At 46.2% G+C, this 21,049-nt stretch overlaps 1 protein-coding gene across 1 annotated transcript; it reads right to left on the reverse strand.

Moving 5' to 3' along the window:
- Positions 1–8,527: 8,527 nt before the first annotated feature.
- On the reverse strand, positions 8,528–18,701 carry DDRGK1 (DDRGK domain containing 1). The gene is made up of 9 exons (XM_010988272.3): positions 18,531–18,701; positions 17,211–17,417; positions 15,945–16,057; positions 15,614–15,715; positions 12,868–12,990; positions 12,497–12,535; positions 9,934–9,990; positions 9,344–9,392; positions 8,528–9,016 (listed from the first exon to the last, which is right to left on the reverse strand). The coding sequence occupies exons 1-9, from the start codon at positions 18,619–18,621 to the stop codon at positions 8,850–8,852; spliced, it is 948 nt and encodes a 315-aa protein (XP_010986574.3). The 5' UTR covers positions 18,622–18,701; the 3' UTR covers positions 8,528–8,849.
- Positions 18,702–21,049: the final 2,348 nt, after the last annotated feature.

A 21,049-nucleotide genomic window follows, 5' to 3' on the forward strand; every position in this document is an offset into this window, starting at 1 on the left:
CTCTTATCCCATTGTCTTGAATCTTAAAATGGTTGCAAGTATACCTGAAACTAATCTATTGTTATATGTCAATTATATCACACACACAAAAAAGGTAGAAAAGTGGGCTGGTCTGATTTAGGCAAGCAATTTGCTTGGTGCTTGTTGGGATTTTTCTTTACCTTCAAAAGTCATTTTACTAGTATAAATCTCAGTATGGGCATTTTTCTATTAATTTTCCAGAAATTAAAAAAGGTCTTCTTTTCAGCTAAGAAGTTTTCTTCTAATATGTTCCTGTCTGTTCTGTGAACAGATTGGTTTGAGTTGGTGGGGTTTTTTTGGTTTTTTTTTTCCCTCCCCTGGAATGATCACATTGGACAACCACTGTCAATTAAAATCTCTTTGTCCCTTTTCTCTGCATCCTTACTCAAGTTTGCTTTTTTTTTTTTAAATTATCATGGACTTAATTTTCTTCAGACTCAGAGATATTCTGTTTTCTCTAATAAGATATTTAATCCTGTTTGTTTTATTTTCCTTTCATTTTAGCCAATTTCCACCCCACCTAGTCTTGATCTCAACTTAATCTCTTTTTATAGTTCAATGTGGTTTTGCATCTTAAGAACATCAGGAAAATAAGAGGAGAACAGCATATCTGACTCTGTTCTAATGCATATGAAAACCTTGATACTGTGGACTATTTTCTGGGAAATAAAACTACAAAAATAAGAAAGATGTTGAAAATATTATCCAAGAAATAAGTCCAAAAAAGGTTCTAGGCCCAGAAGGTTTAATGGAAGAATTTCTCTCAAACTTTCAGTGAACATCTAATTCCTCACCCTGTAAATCTGTATCAGAGTCTAGAAAAGTTAAAATGCTCTTTCATTTTATGAAGCCACAATTCCCTTTACATCAATTCCCAATAAAGGTAGCATAAAAAGGAAAACTGCAAACCAATCATACTTATCAGCTCAGGGAGGAGAAAAATTCCTAAATACAACTCAAGGAAATAAAGTATTATTACATATGAAATTAATAATCCATGAGTGTGTTAAATGAGCAAAAACAATAATCACAATAGATGCCAAAAAGTCATTCAAAAATCAATACTCAAAAGAACCCTCACAATTGACCAGGAATGGATGAAATTAACATTCACTATTTTGTGCTACTTTGCCATTTGGTAAAATCAGGAAGGCCTCAAATAGCCTAATCAAAAGTTGCCCTAGCCAAACAATCCTATCAAATGGACCAGGTGCAGTTTCTGCTTATCTCCGAGTAGTGGGTTTCAGGTCTCAGCCAGCCCTCAGAATTATTCAAACAAGCCAATCAGCTCCCTGCAGGAACCAGGAACAGAGCTTGCCCGCCACAGCCCCTGCTTGTTCACTGTATTCCTGAGTGCAACACCTGTGTGGTCCTGTGTGGCTTCTGGTGTCCTCCTCCCCTGGGCTGTGAGTATATGTGCTGCCAATCTCACCTGCTCAGTGTCAGGTTTGTGTTTGGCCATCCCCAGTCTCTGCCTCACCAACAGGGTGAAGAGGAGGCGATTAAAACAAGAGTATATCAGACTAACAAAAATTAATCCATGTTGGTGAGGCTGTAGGGAAGGAGGAACTCACAAAGTATTTTTGAGAGTATAAATTGGTAAAACCTTTTGGGAGGACAATTGGGTAATTTATTAAAATGAGAAATATGTATATCTTCAGACCCAGGGATTCCATTTCTGGGAAGAAATACTATCACAAATAGTATGATAGACTTAGAAAGACAGTCATTAATGTAACAGCAAAAACATTTTTTAACCTAAATACATCAACCTATTAATAGAAGATTGATTAAATGAATAATAATGCAACCAATGCAATGCAAGTGAAAAAAGCAAGTGGCAGAATCACATGTATACACACTATATGCTAATTTTCCTACTATTTTTAAAAGAATATATATGTACATGCTAGGAAAAGTCTGGAAAGATAAACACCAAACTATTAACAGTGGCTACCTTGAGATGGTGAGATTGCAGGGGGTATGGCAGAAGAGAGGACTAGACACTTTGGTAATATATTTTGCACTTTTTACAACAAGCATGTATTACTTTTTGTAAAAAAAATTAAAAGAAGTTTGCTTGGAAGAATAAACAGGTGAGACATTACATTGTAAACTGACTATAACCCAATAAAAAAATGTTAAAAAAAATAAACAGGTGAGTAAGCTCTGAAAATTTAGACACAGCAGGCTATTAACATAAACATTTGGTCAAAAATCCTTGCCCCAGTGGAGACTGCATTCTATTGGGAGGAGACAATAAATAAAATATATAGTGAATTAGAAAGTGGTGAGTACTAAAGAGAAGTTGAGATTGCAGGGGATCCCAATTCTGGATAAGGTGGAAGGCCTTGCTGTAGAGGTGACACTTAAGTCACAGACCAGGAGGGGAGGGAGCAAGTGTAAAGGAGGTTTCTAGGATACAATCATCTTACCTATAATAAAACAAGCTTTTCTTTTTCAATATTTTCTTGTTTTATTGCACTAACTAAAGCTTCTAGATTGAAAAATGGCTAAACATTATTTTAATTATAGTTTTCAGTAAGATGAGTAACTACAAAAGGAATTAACATTGTTAAAGATCTACCCTTTTAAACGGCAGTATCCCTAGACTGTTTCATGGCTGAGTTCTATGGCTAAATTCTACTAATCTACAGACAGATCATTCTAAACCATAGGAAAAGATGAAAAACTCCCTAATTCATTTTATAAAGGTAGAATCATCTTAATGCCAAAATCTGACAAATGAGACAAAAGAAGAAAACTATGTGATTGATTAATCACCTGTCTTCCCCATTTGCTTGTAGCATCTATAGATGCTTTAGACAGGATCTTTTTTTTAAAATTCTCCATCTTAATACCCTGGTAAGCAGAATGGCCTCCCAAGGATGTCCAAGTCCTAATCCCCAGAACCAGTGACTGTGTTAGGTTACACGGCAAAGGAGAATTAAGGTTGTAGATAGAATTATGCTTTCTAATAATCTTAAAATAGGGAGATTATCCTATTTTGTGTTGTTTTACACCATGAAGTTTGTGCTAATTTGTTACAGCAGCACTATAAAACTAATGCAAATGTGTAATGACACTCAAGATTCATTTGTTGAATGATGAATTGAAACCACAAAAACCTAGGTCTATAGATAAATGAGTAAAAGATAGAAGTATATCATTCATAGAATACAGATGGTCAATAAGCAGTTGTAAACATCTTCAGCTGATATTGAAGAGATACAAACGAAAACCTATCAAATTGGTAGACTGTTGCAATCCTTTGGTGGTTACCCAGAAGGGAGCTAGGGGCTTCTCTCGAGTGACTGGGCAGTTATTGCCAAATGCCAAACTGGGGAGCGGACAAGGCACTTAAATCCATGCTAAAGTTTGGATGTTCGTACTGCAGCTTTTTTTCAGCTGTGCTTGTCTATAAATAAGTAAAGGAAATAAAGAACTTTGGAATCAGTCCAAAAATTCCTGGGGATGACCAGTAAAAGTCTTGGGGGTTATCTAGCCCAATATAAAACTGTAACTGAAATGTTTCTGATCCAAGAATGCTGGAGATTTTTACAAGCTGTTTTATAAGCTGATTAGCTGATGTTTAAACACACACACACACACACACACGGCTCATTGAAAAAGAAAGTTAAAGGAAAAACATAAAAAATATTATTAGACTGTACTTCCTTTTTACCACTGTTCTTTACTAATTGCACATTTTACCAAAGACAGAAGATGATTTATGATTTTGTGTTCCCCAGGGTCCCTCTGTAACATTTTTCTTTTTTGTTTTTACATAATTGATGCTTTGTTTATATAATACTAAAAAAGAGACTTATCTCTACCTATATGGTATACCGTATCTGTACCTCATTGCAAGATATTTAGAAACAAAGTAAAAAGGAATACAAATCACCACACTACCTACCATCCCAACTGAGTTTTATGTACTTACATCTATTTCTGAAGCATGTTGGTCCTTCTTAAAGCCCCAAACAAATTAACTTTTTAAATGATTATTTCATCATGGAAATTATGATCATGCCCAAATTTCTAATGAATTTTATGGAAATATACAGACTCCAAAAATGTTACCAGACTTAATTCTTGTAAAAGCTGGGGTAAATTTGTCCAGCAGAAAGCTTTCTTGGTAAACTTTGTACATTACCACTGCAGATAAATAAGGTGGTGGCTAAATGAAACTTTTTATTACCTGCCTTTGGGGCCCAAATTTCCCATGTGTCCTTCACTTACCATTTGCCAACTTTTCATCTCCTGAGATGCTACCACTCCGCAGGGACAGAAGCTGAGATTCAGAAAAATGACAGTTTCCCAGTGATGATGGATTATATGTTCAATAATTTCTCATCTATTCATATTTGTCACTATGGTCTATTTTGATATGAGGCAAGATGTACAAACTAAAAAGGCACCAAGACAAATACCAAACTAGACATCAAATATGTGTCCACGCAACTACTATGGGGTTTAGCTCAACAACAACCTGACTTGACTTACCTCATTGATGAGAAAGAGTTAAAGGAAAATAAAACAACAGAGGTATTTATCTCAGTTACTCAGTTACAATACAGTTGGAACATTACTGGTTTTAGTTTTGGTATGATGATGATGATGATGATGATGATTATTATTATTATTTTTATTATTACTACTACTACTACTACTATTACTACCACTACTACTACTACTACTATTATTAATGAGGTTTCTGTATCATATGTTAGAAATTTAAGTCAAATTGTAAAATCATATAAGAAAGCTAAAATGACTAAAACTGGTCAGAGTAAATCTAGCAGGTTATATGCAAAAGTTTATATTTAAACACGTTTAGTGTTACAATGTTAGTACTCGGTAGGTTCTCTTAACAGGTTCCTTTACACATGTAGCTGTAATGAGCAATCAAACAATGCATTAACCAGTCAAAGATTATGTATGGCGCCAGAATAACCCAAGTAAAACTATTTTTTCAAGGTCCTTACTGTAGTCTACATTGCTCTTGGTACAATTCTGTGACTACTAAAAGTAATCTATGATACACAACTCCTCATTCAGATACTGCTCCTTGGCCCTCTCCTCAATATAAAAAGGAATAGACTCCTTAGAACTCTGTTTTTCAAACTGTAGGTTGAGATCTGTGAGTGGTTTATAAAATCAGTTTAGTCACCATCAGCATTGACACAGAATAAAGAAACAAGTATCAACACGCATCAAACCGTGGTAAGCAATAAATAAATAAACCTAATTACCCCCTCAAAACAAAAACAAAAATTTAAAAAAGGGGAGGGAGGGTATAGCTTAGTGGTAGAGTGCGTGCTTAGCATGCATGAGGTACTGTGTTCAATCCCCAGTACCTCCATTAAAAAATAAATACAAAAACCTAATTACCTACCCCCACCCCTCCAAACAAAAACAAAAAAAATTAAAACTATGATAAGCAAAGGATTAATGTGAAACTTTTGCTTCTTCATTATCTATGTATATGTACACACTGAGTCCTTAATATAAAATGGATTTCTTAGTAAGAGATGCTGTCAAAAAAGTTTGAAAAACACAGCCTTGATGGAATAGTCACCTCCCATCTTGGGGCCATGGCTTAGCACTGGAGGTATCTAGGGTATGCACTTGTGAAGGCTTGCTGTGGTGCCCTCAAACAGTAATCAGAGGTGTGGAGGGAGGAGGTGATGGAGTAATAAAGATTTGTGGGGTATAATGATTGCAAAGAAGGCTTAAGAAAAGAGTTACTGATTTAAAACAAATTAAACATCCCCCTGACCCTTGACCAAATGTAGCCTAAATCTCTAGGTTCAGCATTCGCCACCCTTCCCAGCTGAGTCCCACGCTCCCCTTCCATCCTCTCTCACCTTTGCCCTCACCTTTCCCTTTCCTCCACCCTCAACACTCCCTGCCCCTCAGTGAAACACAAACCTTAAATTCTGCACACCTGGCCTCCCCTCAGGGCTCACCCTGTGATGACAGGCCGTGTACCTGCTGGCTGGGTGACTGGTGGTCTCCCTGTTCTAATAGCACTGCCCCACCCCCATTTGTGGATGGGGCCATGTTTTGTTTACTGTGTTTCCCTCGGGTGCTTCACATCCTGCCTTGTACTCGGTATTTAATAATTTTTCAACTCTTGGCCAATTTTGTAAACAACCATGTTGAAAAGACAAGTTGTAGTAAATGGCTCTCCAACCACCGGCTTGTTGATATAACTTGAGGGTGCATTAAAAAACAGAAGTGGTGGCAAAACCAAACTGAACCAGACTGGACTCTACCGGGAGCAAGTGCTTTCAAAATAGACCAGTTGGGCTGGGCTGTTAAGATAAGGCACCCAGAACAAGCATTGTGTAACTTAGGAGTTACAAAAATCCAAACTTGTCTGATTGCTTGGAGCTATTAGCCTAGAGTTTCAGATGGAGGGGGAAAATCTAGGAAAGAGGGGCCACACAACCAGCCAAGGACTCAGAAGGGGCCACAATGAAGTCCTGGGTCCCTGGTTCTGAATCACCATCCCTCAGTCGTTATTTATATGCTCAGCCATCTGAAATAATCACCCTGGTGCGCCAGGATAAGTGAAAACTGTACCCTCAGGAAAAAATAACTATAAACAGAGCTAGCAAATAAGGAAACATAAACCTATGGTATTGAAATGTTCAGCGTTGCACATACAGATCAGTAATGCAATCATTATAATACTATGTGTGTCTGGTCTACTTTTTAAGGCGTAAAAGTATGTAAAACAATTTCATATGCAGCTGACCCTTGAACAACATGGGTTTGAAATACTCAGATCCACTTATACGTGCATTTTTTCAATAGTAAATAACTACAGTACAGCACAATCTGCGGTTGGGTTAATCTACAGATGAGGAACCTCAGATATGGAAGAACCTCGGATAGAAAGCCAGACATAAGTTATACAGGGATATTTGCCTGTGTAGAGGGCCAGCGCCCTCAACCCTCAGGTTGTTCAAGGGTCAACTGTACTAAATTTGGGGACTCTAAATGCCTAGAAGTACTTATGTAATAATTAGCGTTTAGATTGATCACTAAATAATGCACATAGGGTCATAGGTTCTTTCCCCTCCATGCTTAGTCCTTGTGACACAAACAATCTTAGAAGACTTCCTGGATGTGAGGAAGGGTTGTGACTTTTTCTAACTCCAGGCCTGTGGGCAATGTCCTGAGGGTGGAATGTGGGGGGCTGTGGCTGCCACAGCCATCGTGCTACGTGGATGGCAGTGGCTGAGGATGGTTGAGGGAAAGGATGGAAGAGACCTGGAGCTACTGCCTTGTTCTTCCAGAGAAGCCCTGTCCACTGGGATTTTAATTACTTGCTACTGTATGGCCTACCTTCCAACCCCACCCCCACCTCCTTCACTGGCTTTCATCCTTGGCTGCATGTTGCAATCTCCTACTGATTCTCCTTGGACCCCATCCCCAGAGATCCTGACTGAACTGGTCTGGGGTCCAGCCTGGAATGAGAGTGGCGAAAACTCCCCAGGTGATTCTGAAGGGCAACCAGCGCAAAAAACCACTGCTTTAACTGTAAGCCAGTTGTTCTTTTCCATTTGGAATTGTATGTTTCTATCTCATACTGTGGTTATCTATGTCACTTTCTTCCCTCCTCCTAGATTGTGGGCTCCCAGGTGGCCTTCCAAACAATGCATGTGTCCCTTCACAGCTCCAGGTGACTCCAGGTGCCCATCGCTGAGAGAAGTAGCAGAGTCATGCCTTACTTGGAATTTAGGTTCTATAGTCCATGCTTATGGCATCAAATGAGCCACCCTTGACAGTCCCTGAGGAAGGCTCTGCTCTGGGAGCCTGATGTCCTGTCTCCCCATCACCATCCACATAGTTTCCTCCTGGGCCGGAACAGAAAGCCGCCTCCTCCTCTACCAGGCACCAGAGGAAGTAGGTGGTTGTGTTTAGGGGCCACTTTACATAAAAAATACACATTTAAACACATGCCTCACCCTCAGCACAGCAGGAAGCTCATGCCATGAACAGCCCACAGGAACCAGAGTGACTGACCCTACAGGAGACACACATCTTCCATCTCACACCCACTCCTGAGCATATGGTCCTTACATACACCAGTAGGTGGAATCACCCACACCATTTAAACGTTTGTTAAGGATGTAGAGCTGAATTCATGTGATAGACTGTATGAAGCGATGTCCCTGCACTGCACAATTCTATGCAGCTCAAGCAGGTCCTCTCCTCCCTTCTCCCTGTCCCACCAGCAGCTAGCCCAGTCCCTCTCCTCCCTGACCTCCCTTTCCATCCTCTTAAGGCTGATGTTCCCTTGGATTCTATCTTTGGCACTTCTTGTTAACCCTTTTCCCTAAGGGCTCTCATGGTGATAAATCCTTCCCTAGTTTGGTAAGATGTGGCCCAAGAGGACTTTTGCTCTGGGAAGGAAGGAGAAGGGGAGTATGATCTCATCCAGGCCTTGTGGGCTGGGCTTGCAGGGCACAAAGGAACACAGTAAATGTTCAATGTTTGTTTGCGTTTTTTTTGAATGTATGGACACAGAATAAGAATAGAACTTCCATCTGCCTCCAAAGGATCCCATCCCCACCCCCAAGATATATTCAGAGGCCTAGATTTTCACCTGCTCATCTAGCATCCCAGGCCAGGCCTTCTGCCACACCAAGCCACACCAAGCTCACCAGTCCTCACAGGCCTTTAATCTATAACTGCTTGCCCAAACTCCATCACTGCCCCCAAGATGCTGGGGGGAAGGGGTTGGGGCGGATAAAGATACATGGCTAGGAAGGCCATGCCAGCTCTGAGTCCAAGGGGGAAAGGCTAGGTCAGGCTGGGGCCTGGGCAGGGGGCTCCCGGCCCCAGGCGATGAGGGAGTTGCTGGCCTGGGCAAGCTCGGCGATGGATACCCGGCCCCGCTGTCGGATGAAGTTAGCCACAGCAGCCAGTTCCTCCGGGGTTATGTAGATGAACTTGCCCCGGTCGTCAATCACACCTGTGGGGACATGCAGGTTGCAGGGCTGAGCCTTCCTCATCTGGCCTAAGGATGCCTACCCACCCAGCCACCCCTCCAGCCTGCCAGCCTAGCCCTTCCTAGCTAGGTGAGTCAAATCAGGCTTCCTTGCCTGTCTTTGTCACCCAAAGCCATCCCCAGGCCCTGGCATGTCCTCTTTGTAACTGTGTCCCCCTCCTCAGCACCCGGCATTGTACACTGCTGCCCTGACCCGGGGTGGTCATCCTGCCTCTGTGATAATTCCCTGCAGCTCCATGTGGCGGACACTCCCCAAGGCCAGGCCTGCAGTGACGAGTCTCATCCTCTCACCTGTCAGAGTCCCCTCAGCCAGCAGGTCCTGGATACGGTTTATGGCGTCCTATGGGGAGAACGATTCTCAGAGCAGAGATGGGCGCTGCCGTCCCCCAAAAGGCAGCTGCAACCTCCCTCCTACCACAGCCAAATCTCCTCTCCTTCTCATGGCCACCCTGCAACGTGACTCCGTGCTTCTCCAGTGGAGCGGCCCAGGGGAAAGGGGCTCTGGTGCTGGGGCCCCGCAGGACCGGGAGAGAGATTCTCTTCCAACCAGGACAGAATCGGTTGTGTTGTTTGGCTAAGAAGGCTGGTGCAGCCTGTTTGCAAAAGAGTTGTCAAAGTAACTAGATTTGGGCTGCATGAGTTACAGGGGTTGCTGGAGTGATGGGATTTGGACTTTTTCTTTTTTCTCCCTGCCTGTATTCCATCGAGTTAGAAAGGTGGAATTCCTGGGGTGCCAAGAGATTCCTACACTTTACTCACTCTTGGGTGGGGACAGGGTGGAAGGGGCACCAAGACTCTCCATCTTCAGGGCAGACCCTCTCTGACAGCCACACAGACCCCATGGCCACATTCCACATAACAAGCCACCTTCCAGGGCTTACCTGAGTCCGCAGGCCCATTTGGGAAGCCAGGTCTTCCAAGAGCACGACCTTGGACTGCTACAAAGAAAGGGAGGAAAGGGAGCGAGGCTGAGCTTGGGCAAATCCCTCTCAGCATTGGAACCCTCTGAGGCAGGCATTCTGCTCTGCTCCGCTCTGGGTGCAGATTCCTGCTCTCCTCACACACGACTCACACACTCTCCAACCACCTGTGGACAGAGATATACACATTCATAAACTTTCACGTCCCCCTGCTTGTGGGCAGAGATCTGCCCCAAACTACCACCTGCCTCACAGGCCCCCGGACTGAGGACCACCCTGAGACAGACACACGTGGAGAGCCACGCACAGCTGCCACTTTCTCCTCTGCCACCAGCCGCAGCTTTTTAACATCATGGACAGGTCGGAAGGGGAAGCATGACAGAGATGAGGGAAAGAGGTGACAGTCACCAAAAGCTATTTAAAAAAACTTTTTCCAGGGCTTGTGTTTGCTGAGAAGCTGCCAGGACAAAGTGCTGAGAAGGTGTGGGGGAGGCGATGTGGAATAAGACATAGCTCACAGCCCTGCCAAGGAAACGGCAAGAACCTGAAGAAGAACAGAGCAGGTAAAGGCCCCCACAAGCCAGGGCCTGGGCAGAAGCAGTACAGCTCAGTCTGGTCTCCCCTTTGCTCACTGCCCCCTGGCCTGACACACCCAGACTTCTTTTCACCCATCCTCTTCACACCCTACGAGGCATGGAGCTCTCCCTTAAAATAACTGTCACCAGCACTGCTCAGTGCTTTCCACACACAGCCAAGTTCACACCTTGAGGAGAAACTTTAGTTCCCGGGGATGCAGCCGAGGGTCCGCTGCTGGATCCTAGAAAATGCATCTGCCCTGCCTTCCCCACAAATAGACAGCATGTGACTTGAGAGAAGGCGGTCTTTTGCATTTCTGTGAATCTTCCATAGCAAATGAGCTGGGGGAGGAATGACATGATGACACCTCCCCAGCTGCAGATGGCATGTGACTGTTGGAAATGCCAAACTGAATGTGTAAGCAAGAAGGCAAGGGAGTGGCAGTTGGGCCAGGGGGTGGGCAAGTGCAAGATGACCTGGCCAGCGGGCCTCTACTGACAAAGCAGGGAGAGGGCACTGGGCTCTCTTGAGATAGCTTAGAGGGAGAATATGCAGTAACCCCAGGTGGTCCCTGAAAACACGGCCTAAGGGGTTGCTGGGGCCAAAAGTCTGTCTGGATAAACAAACCACCCAGCCCCAGTGAGAAAGGAGAGTGGACCGACAAGAGCAAGCTATGCCTATGCCTCATGTGAACTCCGCTGGAAATGGGCCTCCAGGTCTGAAACCCTAAGATGAAAGGGCCCACTCCCTTGGAGCCAGGAGGAAGCAGGGTGGGCTGTTTCAGGACAGCGGCTCTGGGAGTATCAGCTAGCACAGCCTGGAAAGACTTCTAAGCTCCAGAAGAGTTTGGAAAACCCCCCCAGAAAATGGCCCCTCCAGAGAGCTGCTGAAAGCGAGGGCCAGGACCGCCCTGGGGGCCTCTTCTCAGGGCTCTGCAGAGAGAGGGACCTGACGCTGATGCAGCAGGGCTTCCTGCAGGAGGGACTCAGGACTATGGTGCTGCCCATTGGCTGGGTGGGGACAGTGAGTTCCAAACAACACCAGGAAGATGTGAGATGTCCTGCCCAGGGCTGCAGCCCTCAATCAACTGTGGCAGGGTGGGAAAGGGCCCCATCAGAGGGGAATGGTCCCAGTCTGAGGGAGCATTCTCACTCTCAGCAACCCCGGCCCCCAGGCTGTGAGCCTAGCCCCTTGCTGCTGGGAGGTGTCTAAACCCTGCTCTCTTCTGGGAGAGGTGGGGGGGAGGATTATGCAAGCCCTGGCTCCTTGGCACCCCTAATGCCACCCCCACTGCCGCCTCCGCTCCCTCTGCACTCCTTCCCTCAGCCGCCTCTGCACCCCTGAGCTGCACTGGAAAACCTCTCCCCTCGTCGCATCCTTCGTGGGAGAGAAGTTGCTTAGCAGCAAAGCAGAACAGGACGTTCTTATGCAACCCGGAGCAGCATCCAGGAGGCCTGCGCTGCAGCTGCAGATGGAAGAGGGTACACCTGCTGCTCTGCCCTAGATCCCAAAGGAAACATCATCCTGCATACCCCAGAAGACCCAAGTTCCCGGTCAGGAACACATGGCAGGGGACACCTGTTTCACCTCAGTGGAACCTCCAAATGACAGAACTGACAGAAAACACATGTGAAAAAACTTGAAAACACAGTGACTCACTGAGCGTAGGGTCTGAAGAGCAGGGAACCTGTCAAGCCCTGAGTGTGAGGAAGCGATCAAAGGCTTGCACCTCCCACACAGACCACATCCTTCTGAGGAGAAGGGACTCTCCTGGTCAGGACCCCAGCAGCTCAGCCTCTCTTGGTCCCCCTGCCCCCTCCTGCACGAGCCTGACTGAACCGCCTGCAGCCCCGACTCGGGCCTACTCCCTCTAGGCCCTGAGGATGCACACGACACGCACGTAAGAAGCAGGCAGCTGACAGCCAAGCTCTGCTCTGCAGCTTCTTACCTTAATGTAGTTGATAAACTCGGTCAGGAAGCTGTGGGACTAGAGGAGCAGAGAAATCAAGGTGAGTGTCCTTCTTGCAGGGGCCACAGGGGTCTATGCCTACCCACCTGCCCACCCGAGTGGCACCTGTCTGCCCTGCCTGTGTGCCCCTCTAACCACCTGTGTGAGCAGCAGGGCCTCCCACGGTGAGGGGGTTGAGGCACCACCTCTCCTAAAGACCAGGTCTCCGGCTGCTAGAGCCTGCTGGTCCTGACGTCCACCCACCTCTCACTGCCTGACACAGAAGCAGGCGAGGAGCAGAAGGGTGTGTGGGATGAGGTGGCCAGTCTTGGTGGGCACTGGGAGGGGTTTCCCAGGGGTGGTGGGCCCACCTGCTCCTCAGTCATGGTCTCGGCCTCGCCCTCCTCCTCCACCACGAAGGCCTCCTTCAGTTTCAGGTACTCTTCATGCTCCCGCTGGGCCTGCTCCTCCCGAGCCTTCCTCTCCTCCTCCTCCTATGGACACAGAGGAAGCAAGAGTCAGACGTTTTCAGGTGGGTGCCCACCCTATCCCTGTTCTGGTCTCTGCTGGCCCATCACGGCAGCAGGGTGTCTAGCCCCGCCCTTTCTCACAGACAGAGCTCCTTCAAGACCTTGATCCCTCTGGCCCCCAAGCTGAACAGTAGGATCCCTCTTCTCTTCTCATCAGTTCCACCTCCCAGACAAACACTGCTCAGCTCCTTCCTTGAAAATCCTGCAGTGACCCCACCCCATAATACCCTCTAGTCACCCTCCCCTCCCATTTCTTGCCCTGTCAGTCCAAACTTCTCACCAACCATCCATCCCTCCAGCCCACTCCAATCTGGCTTCTGAGTACTCAGTTTCCGCAAAACAACTCCTGCCACGGTCTCACTCACGCCCTCCACCCCACCAGAGCCAAGGGACAACCATTAGTCCTCATATCCCTGTCCCCTCCTCCCTCCCTTGGCCTCCAGACCCTACCCTTTCCTGGATTTCCTCCTGCTCCTTGGGCCATTCTTCCTGCTTTCTCCATCACCCAGCCCTGTCTCTTCTCTCTCCTCCACTCTCTGGGCCATCTTGCCTTGCCCATAGCATCAACAATTATATCCTTGCCAGTGACTGCCACAGTTGTATCCCTGCCCAAATGTCTCCTCCCAAACATACGACGGCCCACATGACACACTCACAGGCACCTCAAGTTGACTGTGTCCCAGAAAGACCCTGTGATCTACTCCCCACATGTCTGATACTCTTCCTGAGTCCCTGGCCCAGTGAGTCACACAGCCACCTGGCCAGCTGCCCTTGTCAGAAATGAAGCCCATCTACCAGTCCTTTCTTTAACTTCTGGAAAACTCAGTCCATCCATGTTGCTCCATCACCACCACCATACAGTGCAACAGCCTCCCCCAAACCCAGCCCATTTGCCAGAATTCACAGTACGATCTGTTTTCAACACGAAAGTAAAGATGGGACGGGAAATAAACAAGATGAGCCTGGAGCATTTTGTGGTGTCAAAAAGTAAGAAAGTACTCAAAAAAACCAAAACAATGACGGTATGTCAGAGGTACACAGGAGCCAACTCAAAGAGCTCCCAATGGTCAAACTTGGAACAATCTAAGCAAAAAACCAAGTCAGACAGCATTAGATTATAATGCAAAATTCAAAATAAATATCTTTAAGTCCATATGGATATAAATAAATGAGTAAGTAAATATAGAAGAAAAGATAAATCTGCACAAAAGAACACCACATACCTTACGTAAATACCTCTTGAGGAAGTGAAGCATAACTCCCCACCCCTTCAGTGTGGGCTGTGCTTGTTCCCCCCCTTCAGTGTGGGCTAAGTGACTTGTTTCCAAGAAGGATGGGAAGGGAAGAGTAACATCACAGCGAAGAAATCTGGCAAACATAACCTTAGCCAGGGGATCAAGGTGAACATCACTAGTGAGGAGTCAAGTTGAGAACATGAACCCTTGATATGTTATGTTGAGGATGGCACTTCGCCTGTGGTCTTCCTTCCAGAAATCCGTAATCCCCGTCTAACCATGAGAAAAACACCAGCCGAATGCAAATTAAGAGACAATCTACAAAATACTTGCCCAATAATTCTCAAAACTGTCAAAATCATCGAAATCAAGGGAAGTCTGACTGTCACAACCCAGAGGAATCTAAGGAGACGTGACAATTAAGTGTAAAGTAACATCCCGGATGGGACTCTGGAAAAGGAGGGTATTTGGGAAAAACTAATGAAATTGGAATAATGTGCTGAGTTCACTTAATAATAATAATAATGTATCAGTATTAGTTGTGAGAAATCCAGCACAGTAAGGTACAATGTTAATAATGGATGAATCTGGGTGCAGAGAAGAGCCTCAGAATATTTGAGGTGCATTATTGGGATCAATATTCAGAAAGGTGAGAAATTCTCTTGACTAATGCCTCCCCTCTGCTGTGTTCTGGCTCATTTGCTACAACACCCACAGCCAGGTTTTCTGCCATCCAGTGTCCCTGGATGACAGGGCCAGTCAGAGGCCAAAGGCACCAGGCTACAGGGTCTTCCCAGCTGGGCAGCCCTGGCTCTCACTCTATATACCCTACATCTTTGTGATGTTCCTTTTCGTGGACACCTGGTTTTCAGAAGGAAGGAAGCACCTGGAAAACAAAGGCTGATTCACTACCTTTTTTTTTGCAGTGGCTTTCATTCCCTGAACATCTCCTCTAGGCCAGACCCCAAAGTGAACCTGATACAGGTATGATCCACCTTCTCTTTCAATGTCCTTTAAAAGCCTCAAGGCCCTCAGGATCCAGACACCAACCACCTTACCTCTCTGGCCCTATTCCTTCTTGCTTTCCCTGCTCTAGCCACTCTGACCATCTCAAAGTCCTTCAAATGCTTCAGGTATGTTCGATAAATCACATGCACAAAAATCCAGCCTCAGGCTAACTTTTCAGCAGCAGCTTTACACAGGCTGTGCCTGGAGCACAGGGACCATGTAAACCAGAGTCTGCCCCTGCACATGGTCCCTGGTCTATCTTTAGGCTGGAGGTGCTGGAAGCTGCATGGGAAGCAAGGCTGCCTGGTCAGGTATCAGAAGTCAGGATCGGGGGTCTGGCTCACCTTCTGTTCCTCCTCCAGGCGAAGCCTCTCCTCCTCCTTCTTCCACTCTGCCTCACGCTGGGACTCAAGGCGTTTCCGCTCCTCGCGCTCAGCCTCCTCTGCCTGAAGAAAGGCCTTCATAGGGGGCTATCTCCACCCATAGTTAGAGCTTGCCCGCCTCCCAAACAGGCCAGGCCAGGCCACAGACAAAGGATGCAGGATACAGAGCTAGGCAAGCAGCAAACACTAACCCAGCACACAAAGAGCCTCAAGGGCAGTGTCCATCACAGGAGACAGGGAAGGCAGGGCCCTTTCCCCCTTCTCAGAGCTGCACCCCATCCCTCCCGCTTGCCTCACGCTGGGCTTTTCGTGCTTGTTTCTCCTCCAGCTTCCGTAGTTTCTTGGCTCCAATTTTCCCTGACAGGTGAGTTTCCACTGGCTTCTCGATGCCTTCTTCCTCCTGGGCTGAAGACGGTCGAGAAAGACACCTTAGGTCCTGGCTAGGGAGGCCGGATGATGATGGATCCCCCCTACCCCTTGTCTCTCTCCTCATGGGGGATCCCCACTACCCACTTGCAAATATCACTAGCCCAGCTCTGCCTTCTACAGGCACCTGCCACACAGAAACTCATCTGGGGCATGTATGTTAGGTGTAGGGGAGGGGGAACCCATGGAGCAAGAAAGCAGATAACTTTAGATGCTGCATAGCCATAAAGAGGGAGGTTCCAGGTTCCACTATCTGAGTGTCTGAAAATCACAGGCAGGACTATTTGGGCTTTCAGAGTTCTCTGGGTTCTGTCTCTGAGCCAAACCTTCAGAGAAGGATGCCCCATAGGGAAATTTATCCCCACCTCAAATCTGAAATCATTTTCACTCTGATGAGGAACTGCTGAGGGTTCTGGGCTCAGTCCCTGGCCAGGGTTAGCCATTGGTCCCACTGGGCCCAGGGCAAAAAGACAGCCCAAAGCCCAGGACTACTTCAGGGCCAGCTAAAAGTTAAAAGACCCACTGATGGCTGAGCAGCAGGGATGTCTGACTCCAATTCTGAGACAGGAGGGATGGCCTCTTTTTTAAAGGGGCCAGTTCCCAAGAGCACAAGGGCAAAAGCCCCAAATGCCTTCTCCTCAGGCTCAAGCCAGCTGTTGAATACTGGAGAAGAGATATTCGTTCCCACAATCCTAACAGCATCAGGGACATAGAGGCCTCTGTCAACAAAATGCCTCGGTCTTCAAATGCTTCTTCTAGGGTTATGGGTGACACCACCCCAGAAACTGCAGAAGCTCTTGGACAGCCAGGTGAGGCCCTCAGGGATTGAGTGTGCCCACACCAGGAAGAAGGCTGAGACACAGAGTGGACTGAGGAACTCTCTAGGTCAATCTAAACACCCTTGCCCTCTTGTATGGACACTGAGAGCCAAAAATGAAGGAAGAGGGGGTTGGCTCAATGAAACAGGGATCAGGGTCCAGAGGCTGGGCCCTAAGTCTTCCCCAACCACATCCTTTGACTCCCAGACATCCCTCCCACACTATGGCTTCGCACCCCACTCTTTCACCCAGGTCTGGGAGTCCTCTCACCCTCTAACCCAGTCTTCTTCTCCACGAGGCTGGGCCCCTCTCACCTGGAATGATGGCCTCATCCTCATTCTCATCCACTTCCGCCCAGGCCACCCGATGGGCTCGACGTTGAGCCTGCAGGCGGCTGCCCAAGTCTCGACGGCGCCGGGGCCTGCCCCCAGGTCTCTGCTCCTCGGGCTCCAGGTGCTGGGGCTGGGCCACTCGGCCTGCTACTACTGGCTCCTCGTCATTGTACAATGGCTCTTGGCCGGCTGTAGGGAAAGAAGAATCATGAGGCTGATGGCAGGGGAAGCAGCACCCTGGAAGCCTCACCTTCCTCTGCTAAACTTCCTCCATGCTCCCACTGCCCATAACACAAAGTCCCAGCTTCTCCGTCTGACTATGGAGGCTTTCGTAATTCAAACCCAGATCTTGGTCCTACCCAGCGAGTTCATCCCTTTCCTTCCACCTGTGTTGATACTGTTTTCCTCTCAAGGCCTGACCTTCCCAGCTGGCCTGTCAGGATACTACCATCCTGCAAGATGGAGCTGAAACTCAACCTCCTCTAGGAAGCCCACTCTGACCTCTTCAGACCTCATTTGAATGCCCACTACAGGACTGCATTTATTTCTTGCCTGACACCACCATCCATGTTTTTATCCGACACCCCAATGGGAGAGCACTGAGTCTCTTCACTCAGAAGATTTGTGGGCTATTTGCTTTGCCTCAGCTTCCCTCTCCCTTGCCGCTGGCAGGTGCTCTGAAGTAGCTTGTGGGCCCAAGTAAGGGGAGAGACATATACACAAACCCGTAAGAGAAATGACGGGGAAGGGGGCGGGATTTGTTCTGTGCCCTAGCAGATGACATGGCCTCCTGGGAAGGGTGCGGAACAAGGAGAGGGTGCATGGGCGCAAGGGCGCTCTCCTTGAGGCGGAAGGAGAGAGCTTTCTGGAGCCACCTCATGCTCTCTTCAGCTCGTTGGTAAGCAGTAAACTCAGGTGCCCCCGTCTTGTCACCCGCTCTGGACCCAGCCTGGGAGGGACGGTAAACCCCTGTGGAGCCCCCACTGGGCTCAGAGGGGGATTGCCCCGATGAGGCGAGGATCTCTTTGGGGGTCATGAGAAAGCTGTAGGCACCCCGCCACTCTGCCTGGTCGGAGAGCTGGATTCTTGCACCGCGGCTCCCTGCCAGGACTCCATCGCGCACCTATACGCATGCGCCCGGCCTGTCTCACGTGCAGTGAGCGCCTGCCGGCGCCGAGTTCTCCTTAGACCAGACAAGCAAGCTAGCGCATGCGCAAGAGCCTCGACACGACGGCCTAGAGGCCCCGGAGGCCAGAGAACGCGCACCCCCACCGACCCTGGCGCGGCGGCATCTCCTACTACCTGCTGCCGCCCGGCCCCGGCTGCGAGTCAGGAAGAAGATAAGGCCGACAAGCAGAGCCGCAGCCACCAAGTACACCACGGGGGCCACCATGACGAAAGCTTCCAGGCGAAACAAATGCGTCCACCCTGAAGCCCGAGATCCCCCAAGCCCCGCCCAACGCCTGTGTAGCTCTTCCCGTTTCCCGTTCTAGACTCCGCCCACCGCTCGGGGCCCCGCCCAGGCCTCACGCTAAACTTAAAGCCCCTAATTCTTAACTTTAAAATGAATTCTGGACCTGTAAAAAAATAAATAAAGTGGAAATTATTGCAAACGGTTATGTGCAGTGTGACAACATTTATGTAAGTTTTAAAAGCGCTAGGGGGGAGGGTATAGCTCAACTGGTAGAGAGCATGCTTAGCATGCATGAGGTCCTAGGTTCAATCCCCAGTTCCTCTACAAATGAAGAAATAAACCTAATTACCTCCCCCCAACCCAAAAACAAACAGACAAAAATAAATAAATAAATAAGATCGTTAAACAATACCATATAGTGTTTATAGAAACTTACATATTCATAAAAAGTAAAAAAATCTTCTGAATGATAACATACCAACTTCAGGATTGCGATTACTTTGGGGGAGGGAAGAAGTTGGATGGCATTAAGGGCAGAGCTTTGCCTATATCTATGACACCTGATTTCCTTAAAAGGAGAGGGACAGAGACCAAACCTATATGCATAAATTGTGATATACTCTTACATTCAGACCTGCAGTTTTATACCATTTACAAATAACTTTAATTGGTTGTACAAGAATTAGTATTCAGTTTTCCAAAGTAAGCATTTGGAAATTAAATACCCAGAGGAATTTAAATTTTTCCCTTTAGTTCTTAAGAATCTGTGTAAAAACAAAACCCCAAAACAAAAAACTGGGGACAAATTACACCTCAATAAAGTTTTGTTTTTCTTAAAATACTAGGTATAGAATATAAACTCAAAATTTTTAAAAAAGCAAATAACTACTTGGAATCTGCTATTACAGGAGTATGAAGCTTTTTGTGTGTGATAACATAATAAATAAAGATCCCAAGACCCATGGTATCTGTGGAGGGAAGATTTGAAAAAATATGGACATGCATTAACACCTTAACATGTTCAATTTGGAATGGTGTGAACTTGAGCACTTACTATTTTCTGTAATATTTCATAATTTATAAACAAGCAAAAATGGCAGAATAACGCTTCTAAAATATACATAAATGTTGATAATCATTTAAGCTGGTTAATGGGTTTATAGAGATTCATTGTATTGCTCTTTTCTCTCTTTTTTCCTAGGTTTGACATTTTTGTGCAAGTTTGAAATTTGCCGTAATAAAATTATTATGATTATTATTGAAGTATCGGCGGCTACAAGGTGTCAACTTCTGGTGTACAGCATAATGTTTGTCATACATATACATACATATATTCCTTTTCATGTTGTTTTTCATTATAGATTACTACAAGATATTGAATATAGTTCCCTGTGCTATATAGAAGAAATTTGTTGTCTATTTTATATATAGTAATTTTTACTTTTTAATAAAACTTCTTGACTTTATACATTTTTGTGTATAATTTGTATGTGCACTGAAAGTTGTTTGAAAGGGTAAAACAACAAAATGTCAACAGAGAAATAACACTTCCTGCTGCCTTAAACAGATTATATATCACTTTAATGGTTTTCATTTGGAATTCTCAGATTCTTAGGTTCCTGGACCCCAACCACATTGCTTAAGGTTTACGGATGGACTGGATGGGGTGGAAGATGGCAGGGAGAACAACATGAGACAGCTGCTGCCCTGGTCCAAGCAAGAACAGAAGAGGGCTGGATTAATGACAGTAGCAGTGAACTGGTGAGGAGGAAACCGATTCAAGAACTATTTCAGAGGTAGAAGTGATAGAACCTGACAATCTCCTTAGAGGGCAAGAATTGTCCGTTGCTTAAATGGGTTCCCCCACAATTAAGGGGAATGCAATTCCAAAGAGATTTCCTGTCATATTCTTTGCTAAAGGAGGTAAGAATTCACGTTTTAATTCTAGCATAGTCTATTTAATGACTGAATAATGCAATCCCTTTCCTTTCTGTTCAGAACAACTGGGAAACTATCTCTATGCATTGGCTCATTAGTTAAGAGAAGCAATCAATACATTTGTCTTGTTTTGTTTTGTTTTATTGTTGCTCAGAGGATTTCCATCACTTGAAATCAAGAAATCTGACTAAAGATCACACAAACTTCTGCATAGTTTTGGGTAATCACTTATTTCCTCCCTCCCCCCAACCTCTTGGGCTCCAAGACCTCCAGATTTAGAATGAGGTCTATTTAAAGTGAATATCAATTCACAATACTGCCTGCTTTTAATAACCCTTTGTAGGCTCCCATAGCTTGCTAAGTGACTGATGTGCCTCCCCAGTCTAGATGGTTCTCCCAGCACCCAGTGCTCCCAAGGGTCATCGTGCTAATCATAGCACATGGTACTTGTTTGTGGTACACCAAGTGC

Source organism: Camelus dromedarius, chromosome 18, assembly GCF_036321535.1.
Source record: "Camelus dromedarius isolate mCamDro1 chromosome 18, mCamDro1.pat, whole genome shotgun sequence".
Classification (NCBI taxonomy): Eukaryota; Metazoa; Chordata; class Mammalia; order Artiodactyla; family Camelidae; genus Camelus; species Camelus dromedarius.